Raw genomic sequence first — 21,441 nt, 5'->3', positions numbered from 1 at the left:
GTTAAAATAAATCCAACAGTGGTTTCGGAAACTTCCAGTGTAAACTGCTTTAAAAGTTTTTCACGGTTCCTGTGAAAAGGCCAGTTGCTGCTGTTAGTGCCATTGAGTGGATTTTGACTCCCAGGACCCTGTGGACAGCAGAGGGGAACCCTGCCTGGTCTTTTTGTGCCATCTTCTCACCTTCTGGCGCTCTATCAGACGATACTCCACTGCTATTCATAGGGTTTCCATGGCCAATTTTTTTGGAAGTGGGAGGCCAGGTCCTTCTTCCTAGTTTTTCTTATTTTGGAAGCCCCACTGAAACCTGTCGACCATGAGTGACCCTGCTGGTATTTGAAATTCCCCTGGCAGAGCCTTCAGCATCATGCAGCTGCCACAGTATGACAACTGACAGGTGGGAGGTGTGGGCCACTGTAGTAAGAGCACAGAATCTTAACTACTGACCAACCAGGGCTGCCTGAAAAGGCCAACAGTTGGATTTAAAACTATTATATATAAATTCTATAAACGACTACTACCCACTCCTTCCTCAGGAAGCACAGTGAGCATTCTACCATGATAAGTTTTTTTTTGAGCTGTAATTTTATTTATCAACAGAAGTTTTGTTTTAAAAAAAATATATATTAATATATTGTTATTTCACAGGACGAATTAGTCAAGATGTCCACGATTTCGAAGCACTTTGGACTGAAATACAAAGAAGAATCGTACATCTTTAAAGAGCTTGAGAAGGTTCGCCAGGAGACTAAAAGGGATTTCCTCCGATTCAAGCAGTTGGCCTCGGAGCCGGCCGGGGATGAAGACGGCGTCTGCGGCCGCCAGGCGCCCGGCCCGGCGCGGCCTGGGGCGCAGGAGGGCGTTGCCCGGCCTGGACCCCGGAAGCCATGGGGGTGCCCTCGGGCTAAAGGCGCTGCGGCCCCGCTGCAGGCGGCGCGCCCCCCGAGCGCGAGCGAGGCGGCCGCCCCCGGGAGGACGCGGCCCTTTCGGCCGCAGGCCTTCTACCTGCGGAGCTCGGCGTTCCTGCGGCAGCGGCCCCGCCGGCAGCCGCCGGCCATCGCCTCTGGCGCCGGCACGTCCAGGCCGGTGGTCCTGGGGCCGCCGCCGCACGCGCCCAGGGGGAGGCCCGAGGCGCGCCGAGGCCCGCGGAGCCCCCCGCCCGCGGGCTGCAGGCCGCGCGCCGCGACCCGGGAGGCGGCTCCGGCCGCAGAGGCCCCCAAGGCCCCGGAGAAGAGCAGCCCGGCCTCCGGCGAGGAGCGCGGCGCGGACGCGGCCGGCCGGCCGAGGCGAGTGAGGCTTCGCAGCCGCTTCCTGCGCGAGGGCTCGGCCGGCGAGCTGCGGGAGGCCGCCGGCTCGGTTTCCAGGCGGGGCCGCGAGAGCCCCCGCGAGAGCGCGCTGCCCGGCGAGGGGCGGGACGGCCCGCAGGCCCCCCAGCCCGCGCGCGCCGTGCCCGCCACCATCGAGGAGGTCATCGCCTCCCTGGAGTCCGAGGCCCAGCTGGCCTCCGACCAGACCGTCAGAGAGCTCATCCAGAGCGTCCTGGGCCCGAACTACGACCTCCAAATGGAAGTAGGTGATCCCGAAGGAGAGTAATATTGCTCCTGGGTAAATGCAGCCTTGGGAGACGTCACATCAGATATTTCAGTGCATGCTGTGTGTGATAAGCTAGACAAAACGCTGGGGTGTTGTTCAAGTTCTTTGAGTTCTGAAATTGAATTTTTGAATTTTCCATCGAGGGAGTGTGAGTGTATTCTCTTTTCAAAGTGAAAGAAACTGAGAGGTTACTTCAAAAACTGGTTCAAAGAACATTACTTGTAGACCTGAGTAATATATCACTGGTAACCTTTTCTTTCAAAGTCTTTGTGATTATTTAGTATTGAAATGACAGATGTTTTATATGAAAGACCCAGTCTTTTTCTGGTATAGCTTGGCATTATTAACAGTGAATTTATATCCTAAGAAGATCAATGTATTACCATCAAGAAGTTGAAAGAGTTGTGTAGTATTTCCAGTGAAAACCATTCTCTTAAAATATTTTTTAAAAATTTACTTTCTAGGCCTTCCCAATTATAGAGATTATTAGGTGATTGTTATGTGACAAGCGCCATGGGACACAGTTTATGTGCATTTTTGTCCTGATGACAATCCCCTCAGCTGGATACCCCTAAGAGCCCCATTTGACATGGGAGGCTTCCTATCTTTCATGAGGTTAAAGGATTGGCTCAGTGTCCTGCAACCAATGCATGGCAGAGCTGGGATTCCCCCCAGGCGGTCACACCCTGGAGATGACTGGACCTAGGCCAGGACTGTCCATCTCTTGATTGTGATATGTCCCTGGCAGGGAGCAAAACTAGATAGGGTCATAGTTTAAGATATTTTGTCCATTATACAGACTTTGCTCTGGCAGGGGCATTCAAAGGAAAAATAATAATATGGTAATCTGAGTACGGGGGGGGGGAGGGGGGGCAGAGAGAGAGAGAGAGAGAGGCATAGTCTTTAGTCTTTTTTGAGAATGGCAATGAGAATGACAGTAAGGGGGAAGAAGATTCTGTTACTGTTCTTGGCTGCAGCGCCAAACCTCTTGTTAATACACAGAATACTGCTGCCACATTATGTCTTGAAAATATTTTCAACCCCAGAATACACTCTTGGCTGTGATTTAAGGAATGTGATCATAAAACTCGTTACGGAAACAAAAACATGTAAGGACAAGAGTCCCCAGTGTCGCCTTTGACCCAATGTTTGTCAGCAGAGTAGGACAAATGTTTTTGACTAAGACCCACACCTCCCCACGCTTACTGAACGAGGTCAGTGTGACTGCTCAGGCCATTTCAAAATGGGTATTTCTCATTAGGTCTGTGGGTCTAACAGAAAAAGGAATCGGAGATGCGCACTGGAGAGCCTTAGCAGAGAGAACAAAGGCCTTGGTGTCTGCCCCTGTGAGGAGGAGCTCGATGACATAGTCAACGTACTTGACATGAAGAGGCGCCTGAGTTAGACACTGACTCTGAGTCCTGTCCAGTTGTGGAAAGTCACACTTTCAGAGCAAGGGCCCAGAAGACAGAGTATATTTTGAAGGGTTCACATAGAATAGAATATAAGAAGGGAAAGTATCGAATGACAAATGAACACTGGGACAGTGAATTCTGTTCTTTCTCATATTCCATTTCTCTTGTGTATCCTTTTCTGATTACTTGAATTGTTTTATGTAGGAGAGCGGCCTGGAGCATTAGAGTCAGGAGCCAGGGGCTCTAGCCCTGTTTTATAAGACTTGGCCAGTGCCAAATGTTTCAGTCCCATCCCTGCCTTCCATGATATTGATTTTTAGTGCAGCCCAGATTTCGTTCTTATTTTTTAAATTTTGCCTCCTCCTGCCCCAACAATTCCAGAAGATGGAGCTTTGCGTTATTTTGAATAAAAATGGTTTCAGAAGTTTTATTAGGGCGAGAAGGGAACAATGGGGAATTTGTTGCAATGGCTGTGGCTGGGTAGGTGAGAGAGAGCAATAAAAAGGCAAGTGTAAAAGTGGTCTCTAAATTATGATTTTAAAAATCTTAAGATTAGGAGCCAGCCTGGTGGTGCAGTGGTTAAGTGCACGCGTTCCACTTCGGCAGCCCGAGGGTTCGCAGGTTCCGATCCTGGGCGCACACCAACGCACCGCGTGTCAGGCCATGCTGTGGCGGCATCCCATATAAAGTAGAGGAAGATGGGCGTGGATGTTAGCCCAGGGCCAATCTTCCTTGGCAAAAAAAAGAGGAGGATTGGCATTGGATGTTAGCTCAGGGCTGATCTTCCTCTCACACACACACACACAAACTCTTAAGATTAGAATAAGGACATTTATTTTAAACATTTTATATAAACAACGTTCTCTCCAGGATAAGCCAGGAATATGGTTCTTCTCTTTAGACATCCTAATTTGTAGCCATACAGCAGTCTGGAGAGGGAAAGCCAAAGGGTAAGACAGTCTTGTCAGGGTGTGTTGTCTCTGTTCAGAGGTTGAGCAAGGCCATTCCAGACCCAGTGATCAGAGATCCACAAACAGTTACATAGGCCAGAAGGTGCACAGAATACCTGATGATTAAACTTAGCTATCAAATGTAGATCAGCCATGTAAACCAGGGTTTCTCAACCTTGGGACTATTGACATTTTGGGTTGGATAATTCTTTGTTGTCGATAGCTGTCATGTGAATTGTAGGATGTTTAGAATTATCCCTGGCCTCTACCCACTAGATGCCAGTAGCGTGATTCTCTTGCCTCCCCCCATCCCACGTTATGACAATCAAAATATCTCTAGATGTTGCCAAATGAGACCCTGGGGAGAAGGGCAAAATCACTCCTTCACTAACCCCCACCCATTGAGAACCACTAGCCCAAACAGAATGCATACACCATGGCAGGAGGAATAGAAATGTTATAAGGTCCTGTGTTTGTTTTACTGATGAGTTCAATATTATCACTGACAAAATACGTCCTAATTATATGAGACTGGAGTTCAGAGACTACCTTCCAGATGTTAATTGAGGATCAAGGAGCCAGCCCATCCTTGCTTCTTTCATGTGTAGTTGTTTTTGGCCATACAGCTCAAAAGGAAAATGGCTTAACATGACCTAGGAAGGGGAAATTCATGTTCCAAGGTCTCTTATAAACAAATAATGTATAGCTCACAAAAAAAGTTAACATTATAAAATTGATAATTTTAAAATTTATGCCTACTTCCACTTCAGGGAAGATGAAATAGATGTGCTTTTCTCTGTTCCTCCTGTTAAGTACAGCTAAGTACAAACCCTGGACATTATATATAAGACAAACATGAGAAGACTCCAAGAAGTGGAGAGAAGAATACAGACTGGCTAGGGACTTCAGGATCCGAGGATTCACGTAGTGATGAGTTCATAGGTTTTCTTTTTGCCTCATATCTCCCAGACTTGGAGCTAAAGAAACTGGCAACCTAAGAATGTCAATGGTTACAGAAAGAAAAAGCCCCAACAAAAGCCTGCTCTCTTTACCAAAGGATCAAGAAAGGGGCAGCCTAGCGAGACAAAACTTTTAGACAATAACTGCGCTATTCTAGTCAAACGTGGAAGAAAAACGTATGGCCCCATCCCCACCCCTACTGGCCAAGGCTGGAGGTGGGGGCTAGATTTTCAGTCTCACTAGGCTGTAACAAGGTACCCCATCACCCCTGAGGTGATGTCAGTGGAGAGTCAGGACTTTCAATGCTGCCCAGCAGTAAAGAGGCTATGGTGGTGTCCCTGCGGTGTCACTGGAGGCCATGTGGGGAACAGTAATGAGACACTCATATCCCTCCCAACCAGGAGGGCATCATGTGGGATGATGTGGGAGCCAGAACTCCTACTCCCACCCAGCAATAACAAGGAGGCCCCCACCCCTGGTGTCAACAGAGACTGAGTTGGGAACCCAAACTGCTATCCCTACCTGGCAATAATGAGGCAGCTCCTGCCTCCCTCTACTGTCCCTGCTAGAGCAGCAGCAGAGGAAGCCAGCTAAAACAGAAAGTTTAAATAAGATCCAGACTCCCATAGCGTAATATCCAAAAAGTCCAGGTTTCAATAGAAAAATCACTTGTCATACCAGGAACCAGGAGCACTTAGCCTTGAAAGAAAAAGAAAGACCGTCAATACCAACATTGATTGGACAGAGATGTTAAACTTAGCTGACAAGTGTTTTAAAGTGGCCCTCAAAAAAAAAAAAAAAAAAAAAGGCTTCAATGAGCACACTTGAAACAATGAAAGAATAGAAAGTCTTAGCAGAGCAATAGAAAGTCTCAGTAAAGAAACAGAACATATAAAGAGGAATCAAAGGAAATTTTTAGAACTGAAAAATACAATAACAAATAAAAACGCAATGGATAGCTCAACAGCTGAATGGAGAGGACAGTGGAAACAATCAGTGAACTTGAAGATGGAATACAATTTACTCAATCTAAACAATAGAGAGACAATAGATGGAGGAAAAAAATGAATAGAGCCTCAGGGACTGTGGGACTATAACAAAAGATCTAACCTTCATGTCATTGAAGTCCTTGAAACAGAGGGAATCCCAAACCAAAGAAACCCACACCAAAACACATAATAGTCAAACTTTTGAAAATTAAAGGAAAAGAAAAATCTTGAATGCAGTGAGAGAGAAACAGCGTGTTGACTATACGCGAACACAATTTGAATGACAGTGGATTTCTCATCAGAAACCACAGATGCCCGAAGGAATGACAACTTTTTTCAAGTGCTGAAAGAAAAGAACTGTCCATCCAGAAGTCTGTATTCAGTGAAATTATTCTTCAAGAATGAAGAGGATATTGAGACATTCTCAGATAAAAGAAAGCTAAGAGAATTTGTCGCTTGCAGTTCTACCCCAAAAGGATGGCTATAGGAAGTTCTCTAAACAGAAAGGAACGATTGGGACAAGGACTCTTGGAACAACAGGAAGGAAGAAAGAACACAAAACAAAAACTATGGATAAATACAATGGACTTTCCTTCTCCTGAGCTTTCTAAATTGTGTTTGATGGTTGATGCTAAAATTATAACACTGTCTGATGTGATTCTAAATGTACATAGAGGAAATATTTAAGACAATTATAAATAGGGGAAAGTAAACAGACGTAAAGGGAGGTAAGGTTTCTATGCTTCACTCTAATTGGAAAATGACAATACCAGTTGATTGTGATAAGTTGTGTATATATAATGTAATACCTGGAGGGACGACTAAAAAAGTGTGCAAAGAGATTCACTCAAAAAACACTATAGATAAATTAAAATAGAATTCTAAAAAATATTATGTAACTCATAGGAAGGCAGGTAAAATTAAACAGAGAAACAAACAAACAAAAAACAGAGAGAACAAAAAGAAAACAAAAAATAAAGTGACACCCTGAAACTCTAACATATCAGTAACTACATTAAATATAAATGGTCTAAATGTGCCAATTGAAAGAGATTGACAAATGGATTAAATACATAACCCAATTATATATTGTCTACAAGAAACTTACTTCCAATGTAATGATATAGGCAGATTGAAAGTAAAGGATGTGTATCAGGCATACGTTAATCAAAAGAAAGCAGGAGTGGCTATATTAATTTCAGATAGAGTAGACTTGAGAACAAAGAAAATTACCAGAGACACAAAGGGTGTTATAATATGATAAAAGGGTCAACCCACCAAGAAGACAAAGCAGTCCTAAATGTGTGTGTACCAAACGACAGAGCTGGTAAATATGTGAATTAAAACTGAAAGGAGAAATAGACAAATCTACAATTATGGTTGAAGACTTCAACACCCTTCTTTCAACAATTGATGGAAAACTAGACAGAAATTCCCCAAGGATATAGAACTCAACAACACCATCAACCATCAAGGTCTAATCTACATTTATGGAACATTGCACTGAACAAGAGCAGAATGCACATTCTTATCAACTGTCCGTGGAACATATACTAAGACCATATCTGCATTGTAAAAATGAACTTCAATGAATTTAAGGAATTCAAATCATACAGAGTATATTCCCTGACCATGATGAAGTCAAACTAGAAATTAATAACAAAATGATAATAGGAAAATCTCCAAACACTTGGAAACTAAACAATACAGTTCTAAATAACCCATAGGTCAATGAGGAAGTCTCAGGGAAATAAAAAAAATTGAACTAAATTAAAATAAAAATACAACATATCAAAATTTATAGGACACAGGTAAAGCAGTGCACTTATCCTAGAGAAATGAAAACTTAAGTCCAAACGGAGACCTGAGATGAGTGTTCATAGCATTTTTTATTACTTAGTAACCAAAAACTAGAAACAACCCCAATGTCCTTCAAGGGATAAATGGATATGTTACTTAGCAGTAAAAAGAAATGAAGTGGTGATACCTGCAACAACTTGGATGAATCGCCAGAAAATTATGCTCAGCCAAAAAAGCCATTCTCTAAACAATAGATACTGTATACTTCCATTTGTACAATGTTCTCAAAATTATAGGAATGGAGAACAGATTTGTGGCTGCCAGGGATTAAGGAACAGGTTTGGGATAGGGGAGAGTGGGAGGGAAGTGTGTGGCTTTCGAAAGGCAACATGTGAAATCCTTGTGGTGATGGAAACATTTTGTATCCTGACTGTATCAGTGCCAGTATCCTGGTTGTGATATTCTATTAAAGTTTTGCACAATATTACCATTAGGGAAAGCTGGGTAAAGGGTACGTGGGATATCTCTGTATTATTTGTTACAACTGAATTTGAATCTACAATTATTTCAAAATAAAAATTTTAATTTAAAATGTTAGCAGATTCCTTATTAAAGTGTATGCTTCTTTTTACAAGTTATAAGAAGAAACATAAGGAAACAATAGTATGTTCTCTTCTAGGCCCTCCTTCCAGCCCTGGTGGTCTAGTGGTTAAGGTTTGGTGCTCTCACTGCTGCAGCCTGGGTTCATTTCCCAGTCAGGAAACCACACCACTTGTCTGTCAGTTGTCGTACTCTGGTGGCTGTGTGTTGCTTTGTTGTGGAAAGCTATGCTACCAGTATTACAAATGCCAGCAGGGTCACCCATGGTGGACAGGTTTCAGTGGAGCTTCCAGACTAAGACAGACCAGGAGGAAGGATTCGAAAAAATTGGCCGTGAAAATGTTGTGAATAGCAGTGGAACATTGTCTGATAGAGTGCCAGAAGGTGAGAGGATGGTGCACAAAAACCAGGCCGAGTTCCACTCTGCTGTACACAGGGGCACTAGGAGTTGGAATCCACTCAACAGCACCAACAACAAACGCCCTCCTTAACTCCCCAACAGTAACCAGTACTTGTTGTTTGTCCTTCTACACTTACCTTAATTCTTTAGTACAAATGTGTACACATATATACACACACACACAGGGTTTTTTTCTTTACCAAAATAAGAACATATGGTACACATTATCTTGCAACTTACTTTTTCACGCCTGTCAATGGACATATATCAATATGTATAGCTTCTAATTTATTCTTTGAAATAGTTGCATATTATTCCATAGTATTGAAACATTTCCTTGGCTCTTTGCTTTTCAAATTTCATCTTTCCCTATCCTAGGAACAAATTTTTGCTCATTAGAGGTCTAAATCAGGGAACCTACTGAGATCTGGGCAAAGACAAGCAATCTATATTGTTTGAATGATGCCAGTACACTTGGGAGGGACCAGTTTGGGCAAACCTTTTCTATTGAGAATGACAGACACATTGATTACACTTTTCTCTCACACATTCCTTTTGTACAGTACTTTATTGTCCTCATAGATGTAACCGCTTCAGCTGGTACATGATATAATGATTAAGACATTTCTTGATTTACAGTTTTTTTTTCTGTGAAGTTTTAAAATCTGTCGGATAACATTTGCATACTTTCAACAAATACAAAATGTTTATGTATTTAGTTTTCATTCATTTTTAAAAGATGGAAAATAAGATATTTGTATTAGTTCTTGAAGGAAAATTCCTATTCCTTTAGCCGGTTTCTTGTGGTAATGATTTTGAACCAAGCTAGAAGTTGTTCCTTGAAAATAAAGTTATTCTTTGTTGGATACAAGTGCAATTTATTTTCCACGAGAATTTTTTTCCAAGATTGAAACACAGAGTTACTTAAAAAATGAAATGCTAATTTATTGTAGAATTCAGATGTATTATTTTCTGATTCTTAGTACAGATGCTGCCCAGCAATGATATTTTTTCTTTTGCCTGTTTGTATCGTAAAGTCCCTGAATTTGGATTATAAATGACAACTGCATTTGGATCTTGAAATTGATCCATTTTCACATATACCAGTGTTTAAGCACATGTGAGGTAAAGTGAAGAATTTTTAAAAGTTGGCAAAATAATTGCTTTTTCAGGCTATTTCATGTACAATTATTTGAATATTTAGGATAAAGACATTTCCCCTCCATGAATTGTTATTTCAATACATAACTCAATTTCAACTTTGATTTCCTAATGTAGACCTTTTTTTTTTTTTTTTTTTTTGGCTGAGGAAGATTAGCCCTGAGCTAACATCTGTGCCAAAAGTCCTCCATTTCTTTTTTTGTGTGTGTAGGACACTGCCACAGATGACTGGTGAGTGGAGTAGGTCTGCGCCCGGGATCCAAACCTGCACACGCGGGCCGCCGAAGTGGAGCGTGTGGAACTTTAACCACTCGGCCATGGGCCAGGCTCTGTAGACCTTTTTAATGCTTTTAAATTGTAAGGATTGGTCCAAGGGCCTAGAATCTCCTTCACTGGGAGGTGAGGTGGGCACTAGCTGAAAAACTGCATATTTAAAATCCAGCACTAATCGCCACCTTAACATTGTAGAGTTTTAGTCCACTTTGAGGGTAATTTTTGTAATATCTTTAAGTCATGGTTTTCATCTGTTTTGTGTAAAACGAGAGGAAAGAGTTTATACAATTTAAAACAGTTTTTTAAAATGTAAAGTTGATATCAGGGTTTAGAATAATATGGCTACCTTGACAGCAGATTGAACCAACTGAATATCCCAGTTAGGTTACATAGTGACTTATTGTACATGGGAAGCTGTTTATTTTTTATTATTGCAAAGTACAGTATTTGGTTGCGATTTAAGTCAGTCATTCTGTAGCTGTAAACAGCCTGAAGCTAGGCAGCTGTATTCTTTACAATGCTTGTTTTAAAGCATGGTAGGTAAACATGTGGGTTTTAAGGATGGATAGATAAACAGTTTTGACAGTAAAATCAAAATCTTGAGAACTAGCCAACCACAATCATGTTTAAGCATCTCTCATCCCAAATGAAAGCAGGACGATAGACTGTGCAGCACATTTTCTAGTTGTGCTGAATATATATTTCTGTTTTGGGGGAATATTCTTTTACAAGTACCTGGTTTCCTTAGCCCACTGCAAAGTGCACTGAATCTTGGTCTCACCTTGGTGGAGAAGGATGGCTTGACAAAATCAGCCATATTTATTATCTGTATGAGTTTTTATGAGAATAGTAGGAGAAAGGTTAATTTCTTAGTTTATTGCATTAAAACTAAAAATAATAAATTATCATTTAATAAATTTTCTTTGAGATATTTTACTTTGTATTCTTGTTATATGGAAGAGAACTTTCAGAGTTCTGGTGATAAATTTTTCCATAGTGTTTCCTTATCCTCATTTTTCATTAAAATAGTTTCTGGAGCTGGGAGGTAACCTAGCTAACTTTGTATTATAGATAACAAAACTGAGACCTAATGAGAGAAAGTCACTTTTGCAAGACCATACAGCTAATTAGCATAATTGGGACCAGAACCCATTTAGTTCTTCTGACAGCCAGACCAGAACTGTTTTTGTTGTTATTATGTCATGTTGGTGGCACTTCCTGTCTCTCTTTCCCCGCATCTTCCCTTCCTGTCTTCTCTCACTGTCTTAAGATCTAGACCCCAGGTATCCAGAAGTATTTCTCACTGTGACTTCTCCCCTCTCAGATCTCTGTGATGACTCTGCATTAGTGGGAGGACCATCACACTGTCTGTCCTGGGGTGGCCACCCATAGCCCTTTGCTGGTGACTTCTGAGCTAGCACAGTTAGGCCTGGGGAAGTTCAGCAATAAACAAGAATTTGCTTCTCACAGAGCCCTGTGGTGGTGTTAGAGATGGTGGGTGTGGAATGGGACTTGGGCTGGGCACCTAAGATACCACATTGTGTCATAAAGTAAAGCTACAGGTGGGACGAATTACAGGTAGTGATGACCTTAGTAGTTGGTTATATGATCACTAACCAGTTATATTCAGTCAAGTATCACTGATTCTGCCAACTTAGCTTGCTGTTAATATGAATAAAAGATAAAATCATTATCTGCCATCTTTCATGTCAGATAAAGGCAGACTTACCCACTTCTACTTCATCTTATTAGTTTTATTTTATTTTGAGATCTATGAGCTATTCTCAGAGTGAAGAAATACCCACAAGTACTTTCTCTTCTTAACCCAACAGGTATAGGTTATGAGTCACCATCCTTTTGGGGAAGAAGAGCTACTTTTGACATACTTGAAATCTTATTATCTGTGGTGGGTTGGGGTCTTGTTGAGAATCCTCGACTTGAGAGAATAGAATGTGTCAGTGGCCTTAGCAAGAACTCCCAAAAGCCAGAAGGAAGAGCCAATGCTTTGGATGTTATCTAAGTAAGGCTGCAGGATTGCTGTGCTCACGTGGTTAACAGTGAGTCGGCAGACTGGTCATCCAGTTTGACCAGTCTTGGTAACAAGTAACATCCCCTGCATCTTCCACTCCTTCCTCACTTTTTAAATTGGTAGTCTATCTTCTCTTTAAATCTCACAGATAATACAGTAAATAAAATTCCTTTCCTGTGCTTGGCTTACTAAAAATTTATTAGGCACACAGAAGAAGATTATAATAAATCCAGACCTCATCATTTCAGCCAGATTTCCCCTCAAGAACATCTCCAGTCTCAAGCTCTTCATCTCTTAATCATCAGAAATAGGGTTCAGAAGAAATGAAAGATTGAGACAGCTGAGACACTTTTCATTGTTCTGATTTCATTATGCTGTTGAGACCTGCCTAGATGTACAGTCTTTGACAATCAATTATTACTCTGGAAAGTGATTATTAAACAGTTCACTGAATTATGGCTTTTTATGCATGACTCTGTGCTATTGCTCTTTAGGGTTAAGTGAAAAAGCTTATTAAATATCCATTTACAAAGGAATCTTTGAAAATGCCATATGGAATGCATAATTCATATAGGCTGTCACAATGCCAAATCAGTTTAGCTAAATATCAAGTAACAAGGAAATGAGAGTAAGTGGCAGCCCTAATAGAACTAGTTCTGAGCAGCTGATGAGTGCAGATAATCAGAAAACCCAAAATAATAGTGACTTAGACAAGATGGAAGTTTATTTTTCTTTTGTAAAAAGGTCATGTAGAAGGTAATGTAGGACTGATATGGTGTTTTGCAGAGTCAGGGATCCAGGATCCTGCCATCTTATTGCTTCACTGACTGTGACCCTCATTCCTAAGGTCATCTCAAGGTTTAGTATGACTGGTCCAGCCATCACATCTGCATTCCAGCCAGCAGGAAGGCTTTAAACGAGAAAAGATTGTATTTGAAGTTTCCCACTACTTCTGCGTATATTTCACTAGCCAGAACTTAGTCACATGACCACATCTAGCCAGAAAAGAGGATGAAAATGAAGTCACTATTCTGGGCAGCTGTGTGCCAAGGTTCACCTTCTATTACTGTGGAATACGATAGATACTGGGGCAGTTTCTATCATTGTCTCCACACGTCATGCACCTTCTGTGAGACTTTTGTGGCTCAGAGAGTTATTCTCTCTTCCAGCGAAGGTTCAGTGAACACCTACAATGTTTAGCATTGTACTAGGCACTAAGAATTGAAAGATTTTGTATGTGACACAATTTTTAGCTTTAAGCAGTTAGGTAATAGCAGACATTGGAAAATGGTGGAGAAAGCCCTGGGATTGCAGTTCGATGACCTAGATAGGGGTCTTTGATTTGTAATTTATTTGTTCCTTAAAATTATTGGTCCCTCAGTTTGTTCATCTGTGCAGTAGAGTTAATAATACCTTAAAATACCATGAGAATAAAATGATATTAAATAAGACAACACGTGCTAAATATACTGCATTTTTTAAAGGTTCTTAGTACATACTTCTACATTGCCTCCCAGTAAAGCTGAACCACCTACATTCCCACGAACAGTGAATACCAGTTGGTTTCCCTACATCCTCACTAGTACTTTTCGGTTGCGGAAACCTTTCTTCAAAAGAAATATTCAATGAACGTTCAATATCCCAAACATTTAATAGCGTGACAGCAGTGTCTCAGTTGGCAATGAGGGACCTGGAACCTACCTGCTGGATTCAGGCTCCTACCAGCACATCCTTTGGCCCTTAAGACATTCATCTATCCATTCAGTTTTATTGGGTGCCTATTGTGTCTGGCACTGTACCAGACACTAGAAAACAGCAACGGAAAAATGAAGTCCCTGCTTTCTTGGGGCTTACATTCTAGAGAGAGGAGGCAGAGAGAACGAATCAGTAATGTCTCAGGTTGCAATAAGTGACATGAAGAATAATGCAGGATAAGAGACAGAGAGTGCGATGAGGTGGAGAGAGATTTAAATCAGACGGTCAGGAAAGGACTGTAAGAGAACATGGCATTTGAACAGAGGTCTGCAGGAAGTGATGGAGTGAGCCATGCAATTCATGTATGGTGGAAGATCATTCCAGGCAGAGGGAAGAAACATTGCAAACTCGCACGGCAGGAATGTTCTTGTGGTGTTTCAGGAACAGCAAGGTGGGGGGCTTTCAACCGGGAGTATGGTAGGAGATAAAGTCAGAGAGAACCCAAGAGGCAGATCCGCAGGGCGGTGGTTCTCAATACAATCAGCTCCAGAACTCCCTTCTTATTGAATATGCTTTGCCCCTTTTTCTATCCTAAAATAATAGATAATTATCATCTTCCTACCCATGCAATGTCAAAAATTAATATAATGCCCTATTGTAACATAAAGGAAAAATGAGAGTAATTTATAATTAAATTATAATTGTAAATGACTAAATCGGAAGACATAATGAGGTTGTTAGCTGCTTTTGTCTACTGATAATGAATGTGCTTTGGGTAGGAATATAAGCAGCCATCATTTTCTGTATACAAATGACCAGAAAATGAAGAAGCAGTTCAGGTGGCACTAGAATACACACTAGGATAAATAATAGCAGACTAGACTTAAGTGTATAGGATGAGAGACAATGGGAAGCAACCTTAATGAAGTAGGGACATATGCTACAACCAGTTAAAGACTTTTGAAATGGAGAAAATGAGCTAGGCCTCTTTATAAGGGTAGTGTCAAAATAAATCCCTGTTGTGACGTGGGGCAGAGTGACAAAGTGTCAAAAATCCCCCTATGTCTCCCAACTTGCAATCCCAGCATATGTCAGGACACATTCAGTCTCTGGAACTTAAAAAGACCTTAGAAGCCATATCTTTTGATAGATGATGAGACTACAGGATGGACTGGAAAAAAGAAAGAGAAATACAAGAAGGCATGGAGAAAGAGCCTCTGTGGACAATTTGAGAGTAAAATAAAAATAACAGGCCATTCAAAATTAAATACGTAACTTCAAAATGTAATTTTCATGACAAATTTATCATCATTTTGCTAAAAGTATTTAAAAATTATACTGATTGACAATAATATATATTTCAAACTTTGCCTTTATTAGTTAAATATTTATTATTCCTGTGTTTCACACATCTTTGCTAAATTAATTATGTTTGGTTCTAAGTTTACGAAATGAACTTCGTATATCCTCTGCACATAATTATATGCAACTGCTACCAGTGCAGAAGGAAACAGGTGTGTTGTTGGTGAATAAACTGCTACTAGCAGCATTGCCTTTAGTTGACTTGATATTCTAAAATGGTAAGGAACTCTTGTTCAAATTCCCAAGAAAACAAGGTACGATCTTCCTTCAATTTATGCAGTAGTCACATTCCTGGAAAATATAGTGTGGGTTAAATGAGTGGAATATTTTGTGTTTAAATATATAAAATAGAGTTAGATTCTGGTCATAGATATTTATAAAATGTTTTTCACTGACATGAAAGACTTTCCAGACATCTGCAATTTATGCAGGATGTGGGACATTTCTTTGTTTTGTGGGACTGTCCTGTGAACTGCAAGATGTCTGCTATATCCCTGGTCCTTCCTTGCCCACTAAATGCAGGTAGCACTTTCCCATTGTAACAACCAAAAATGCTGCCCCCACCCCTCAGGCAATTTATAAATGTCCCCTAGGGAGCAGTATTGTCCCTGCTGAGAATCACTAACGTGTAGAGTCTTGTAGGCCATGGTAAGAATTTGGGATTTCACTCTGAGTGACATGGGAAAGCATTGGAGGGTTTTGAGCAGAGGTATGACATGATCTGACCTTGTTTTAAAATGATCATCTGACTACTATGTGGATGATAGATTATAGCGGGAGGAATGGAGGAGGAAGGAACACCTATTAGGTGCCTATTGCAATAATCCAGATGAGAGATGATGGTGGCTTGGGCCAACTATGGTGATAGTGGTGGAAATGAGGTGAGAAATGGCCTGGTTTAGCATATGTGTTTAGCATTTGCTTATGGGTTGAATGTGTGGAGACAAGAGTCAAGAATGATTCTATGGTTTTTGGTGAGTGAAGCTAACTAGTAGAAAAATGAAAACTATAGTTTTCATTTTTTGAGATGGTGAAGACCAAGGGTGAGCCAGGTTGTGGGGTTGATTCTGCATATGGTAAGTTTGAAGTGCGTAATATACTTCGAAGTGGAGGTGTTGAATAGGCAGTTAGTTATAATTCTAGGGTTCAGGGGGAGCTTAGGGCTAGAAAGATTGGGAATCATCAGTGATCAGATGGTATTTGAATTCGTTAAACTGGAAGAGAAGGGGAAGAGTGTAGCTGGAAAGGAGAAGAAAGCTAGGAACTAAGAGCCTGGGGGCACGTCATTTGTTTAGAGGCAGAGAGAAGAGGTAGAATGAACAAAAGAAACTGATAAGGAGAGCCAGGTGTAGGGGAAAAACCAGAAGGTGTATAGTGTCTTGGAAACCATACTTTGAAGAAAGTATTTCCGGAATGATGCAGTAACTGTCAAATCCTGCTAAGTCAAGTAAGATGAGGACTGTAATGTTTAACCATAGCGTTATAACTATAACATTTAACATATACACACACATACCTACCTTACAGATTTTATTGCTCTTGTGAATGGGTTGTCTTTTCTATTTACATTTTCAAATTGTTTATTACCATATTGGTTTTAATATGTTGATTAAGTATCCCATAACCTCTCTGAACTCTCTTATTGGTTCTAATAGTTTGCCTGTAGAATTTCTTGTTTAATAAAATTGGTGTTTAATGAAAGTAATGATAGAGCATCGATGTTTTATTCCTGACTTTAAAACAAAGGTTTGGTTCTTAGTCTCGCCACGAAGTACGATGTTTACTATAGCTTTTTGATAGACATCCTTGATTAGGTTCACTTCCTTTCTCAGCTTGCTAAGAATTTTTTTCATGAATGAGTGTTGAATTTTGTTGAATACTTTTTCCATTTCTACAGAGCTAATCGTACCTTTTCTCCGTAATCTGTTATTGTGATGTACTAGTCCATCTGAACTATCCTTCCATTCTGGGAAAAACGTTCTTGGTTACGTTACAGTATGTTTTAATACGCAGAGGATTTCTATTAGGGTTTTGCACTTGTGTTCATACGTGAGATTGGTGTACACTTTTTTTCTTGTACTGTTCTTGTTCATTTTTGGTATCAAGGTTGTACTGGCTGCATAAATTGGATGTGTTTTTAACCTTTTATTTTCTTTGAGAACAGTTTGTGTAAGAGAGGGATTATTTGCTCCTTGCAAGTTTGGTCATTTTCACCTGTAAGGTTGTCTGGGCTGGAGTCTTGGGTAAAGAGAGATTTTTTTTTATTACCTCAGTTTCTTTAGTGATTATTAATTTATTCAGGCTTTCAGTTCCCTTCCTCTCCCTAGGTCAATTCTGTGACATGCATTTCTAGACAATAGTTCTTTTTATCCAAGTTTCCCTGTATTTATTGGCATGAAGTTATTCATAGATTATTTCTTCTTATTCTGAGGCTTAGTCTTTTGATTTTGTAGCTGTGGAGTCTGTCTCAGCATGTAGTGCATATGAATCTCAGTCTCCAAACACAGATGTGCAAGAAAAATGTTTATTTCTCTAGAACTCAATTTAGTCTTTATTTGGAGTTCCCATTCCATCAGGATCACAGAAATTTGATCTTAGGCAATTTGGGGATTCCCCTCCCCATCCCTGGGATATTTACAGAGTTCCTTAAGGTCACGTGCCATGCTGACCTCTGCTGAGACCTCCATACTTCCATCTGGTAGTCCACTTAGGGCTTGTTGGGAAAGGGAGTCTTGTGCATGCAGTCTTTTGACCCTCACTTGTCATTTGAGAAGGGGCCTAGAGCCTGGAACACCTCCTTCCCAAGAGATAAAGAGTCCTCACACTTTGTGCTGGGTTTGTAGCCTTGTGTGGGAATATCTTTACCTGTTTTAGACTCACTGTGCGCTTCTTTGTTGTGCTTAAGTGTGTGTGTCATATGGTGCCTGGCCAGCCCCACTACTATATTTGTCCCCTGCAGGGAGGGGACGGGGCCCTTCGTTCTGCAGCACAGGAGGGGTGTGTGAAGGCCAGTGGTCTTGTGTCAGCTGTTTGGAGGGACCTGCTGGCCATGGCGGACCAGCAGCCCATACTGAAGCTGATCTTTCTCTGTCTCTTCTTTATGTAACGTTGTTCCATTCAGTGCTTGACTGTGTTGTGTTTTCCTTGGCAACTCCAATACTAAGATGCAGTGGGCAGAAGTGTTTGGACTTCTACTATTGAGGATAGGCAACAGATACCACTTGCTCGACAGGTCTCCTGTCCATCGTCAGTCCACACAGGTCCTTGCTGAGTTGCCCCTTGTTCCCATCTCTAAGGCTCCTTCAGTTTCCCCAGCTCTCACATCATGTTTGCCATTCTTGGGCATATAGAAGTCATTTTGCTGTACTCAAGCCATGCTGGGGCCTGGTAAACTCTGCGAAATTGTATAGTGGGAACGTTGAGGACCATCTGTCTCCGCATTCTCACATGGCCATTTCTTCTCTGGGGTCTCGCTGCTTCTTGGATTCTGCATGGGAAGGGGTCCCAGATCTTTTCTGCTCTGCATTCCCACAAACACATCTCCTTGTTTTCTTTGGGTCTAGCCCTGGGGAGCTGGGTTCAATCCCCTATCCCAGGGACCCAGCAGCATCTATGTTTTCATCACCTCCCCACCAACTTCCTCTGCCCCTGGAATTCTATTCTTCTCTAGCTGCAGAGGGAGGAAATGTTACTCAAACAAGCTCATCTTGTTTTCTCCCAAGTCATTGTCCTGTGTTCTTCTGTTCCACAAGATTCCCAGGTTTTTGAAACCTGAAAGCCAGAAAGTCTCTTGTTTTATCACTTTATGTTCTGTGATTGCACCTTTTACCTGAGGCCATGAGCCCTGGATGGCCAAGCTGAGTAAAGGGAGAATGTTGGGTGTGTGGGTTGGAGGGAAACGTCAGCAGATACTTCACAACTATCTCTTCAGACCCTTTATTGGACAGATGAGGAGCCAGAGTCTCAGAGAAGTAACTGATTTGCCAAGGCCACATACAGTGAGTGGTGGGGCAGAGAGACCAGACTCCAAACGCTTCGCCTGCCACTCCTGTGCTCTTTGACGTTCTACATTGTCCAACAGGTATTTGAAACACTTGTGGAGTTTGGGTTCTACAACCCAATATATATTTCACCTCGATTTTTAAATACATTGTAACTGCCATCATGAGGGTCCCTTAGCAAATGAATCATTTTAGATGCTGAATTTTCTTAATAAGTATGGGTCAGTCCTTGAAGGACAAATATGCCCTTTTTAATGTTTACTCTTTCAGTAGAGACATTTTCTAAAATCTGTTGTGCTTTTTCCCCCTTGTAAAAGCAGGTGTGACTTGTTGCTCCTTGCATTCCCGTACCTGGCTCTGGTATGCCCTAGCGAAGGCGCTGGGTTGATCCTTTTCTTGAGGACAAAGGACACATTTAGGATGTCCGTTCCTTATTCTGTGCTGTAATATAGTGATGCCTAAGGTCTTATTGGGTGTGAAGTGTTTGCCCCACACCCTAGATTCAGCTGTGCTCTGAGCTCTTTTGTTTTCTTTTTATAATTTTGTTTCCTCCTTCCCATTAGGCTGACAGCTGCCTCTGCTGTGTAGTCAGTATTTCAGTATGCTGTAAGGAGCCCCTCTCCCACAGCTCTCTTCCTAATATCTTATTTCTATTCTGCCCTAGGCTTCGAAACTAGGTAAATAAGCCTGGTAATATTGTTTGTGGAGTGAGAGTAAACAGCCTCTGAGGGAGGGCCTCAGAAGCTTTCCTATGGGAAAGTGTGTGAGCTGACATCTCCTTTGCCTGTTCTAAGGCCTTTTTCGCTTACATCCTGCTTCCTGTCTCTGCCAGATCCGTGAGGTTGCAGGATGTCTGCACACTGAACAGGTGACAAATAACTGCTTTTTTTTCTCTTTCTTTTTTTATTGATTCAGAGATACTGTAAAAATATTTTGCATTTGAATAAGCCATGTTCTTAGCAGAGAGCTATTAACTAGATATGTTGCAAATCAGAATAAAAAATAAAAACCGTAGAACCACAGAATACCTTTGGGCGATTTGATTATTTAAGATGCAAACTATACTGCTGACCTTGGGGGCTTTTTGAACCACAGCTGTCAGTTTAAACAAAACTCCAAACCTAATTAAACTTTTGTTGGATGGGGCACTAGTTTGAGAACTGGTTGGACAGCTTTTAAGACTTAATGACGCACTTCTTCACCTGACAACACGTAGAAATACTAATAGTATATTTTTTAAGGCTAACCATAACGTCTTAGTGTTATCACTTTCTGGAAAGCAAAGAACAATTTCCTGCCCACAGGTTAATTGTAATATTTGCAGATTTTCTTCTCGTAGTTGTTTTTTTGTAAAATTGAGGTGAAGCTATTTTTTCCAGGCTCCTCTCCTCCTTCCTTTCCCCTCTCCTCTTTTCTTTTTTTTCCTCTCATTCTTTCTTGCTCTCTCTCTCACTCTCAATACAATTTATAAATTGTTCCTAGTTTCCTGTCAGTATGCATTTGACTATTTAAATAAACATAGTCAGCCTTTTCAATATTCACTTGGCCCTTAGAAACAACTGAATCTTTATATTTTTTTTCATCCACGATTCACTTTTGGGTCATTTATGAAAAAATTGAATTTTCCTTTCATAAATATTTATCAAGTGCCTTCAAGGCACCAAATATTAGGGAGATTATAATATATATATATATAAAAATAAATATATCAACATAAAAGGAACATTTCTGCATGTGAGTTGTTTAGTATGACTCTAGTATAGAGGGCAAGGTTGGGGTCAAGCCAGGGTGGCTACAGAGGCTGGAGGGAGATAAAGCTGGAGAGGTCAGCTTGTGGCCATGGGAAGGAGTTTGTGTTTGATTCTGATGGCATAGGATTGCCACTGAAGGATTTTAAGTGGGGGAATGACATGATACAACGAATGTTTTAGAAAGATCATTCTGGCAGCAGTGCCAACATGGACTGGTGGGCAGCAAGAGTTAGAGGCTGAAGCCTTAATCCAGAAAGAAATGAAGAGTGTCTGAATTAAAGCAGGGCAGAGTGTCTGGAAAGCATGGCACAAATGAAACAGACAGCAAGTGATATTCAGGTGACGGACTCGGAATTTGGTGATGGTGATGACAGTAGGCCATTAGGTTGAACTGTGTGAAACTGATATTTTTCAAGGTAAAAAATGATCAAATCAGGGGCCGGCCTGGTGGCGTAGTGGTTAAGT

The 21,441-nt window shown here is 41.1% G+C and overlaps 1 protein-coding gene across 1 annotated transcript in view; it reads left to right on the top strand.

Moving 5' to 3' along the window:
• The first annotated feature begins 660 nt into the window (after positions 1-660).
• The window catches only part of TTC6 (tetratricopeptide repeat domain 6), a 189,300-nt gene continuing 168,519 nt past the window's right edge, over positions 661-21,441 (top strand). Inside the window, exon 1 of the mRNA XM_087429089.1 lies at positions 661-1,566. Coding sequence (XP_087285215.1) covers positions 661-1,566 — 906 coding nt within the window. The remainder of the gene's footprint in view (positions 1,567-21,441) is intronic.

The sequence above is a fragment of the Ceratotherium simum genome, chromosome 3 (assembly GCF_057802395.1).
Source record: "Ceratotherium simum simum isolate JZ-2026a chromosome 3, ASM5780239v1, whole genome shotgun sequence".
Taxonomy (NCBI): domain Eukaryota; kingdom Metazoa; phylum Chordata; class Mammalia; order Perissodactyla; family Rhinocerotidae; genus Ceratotherium; species Ceratotherium simum.
The sequence above is the reverse complement of the archived record's forward strand: the minus strand, read 5'-3'. Positions and strand labels throughout refer to the sequence as shown.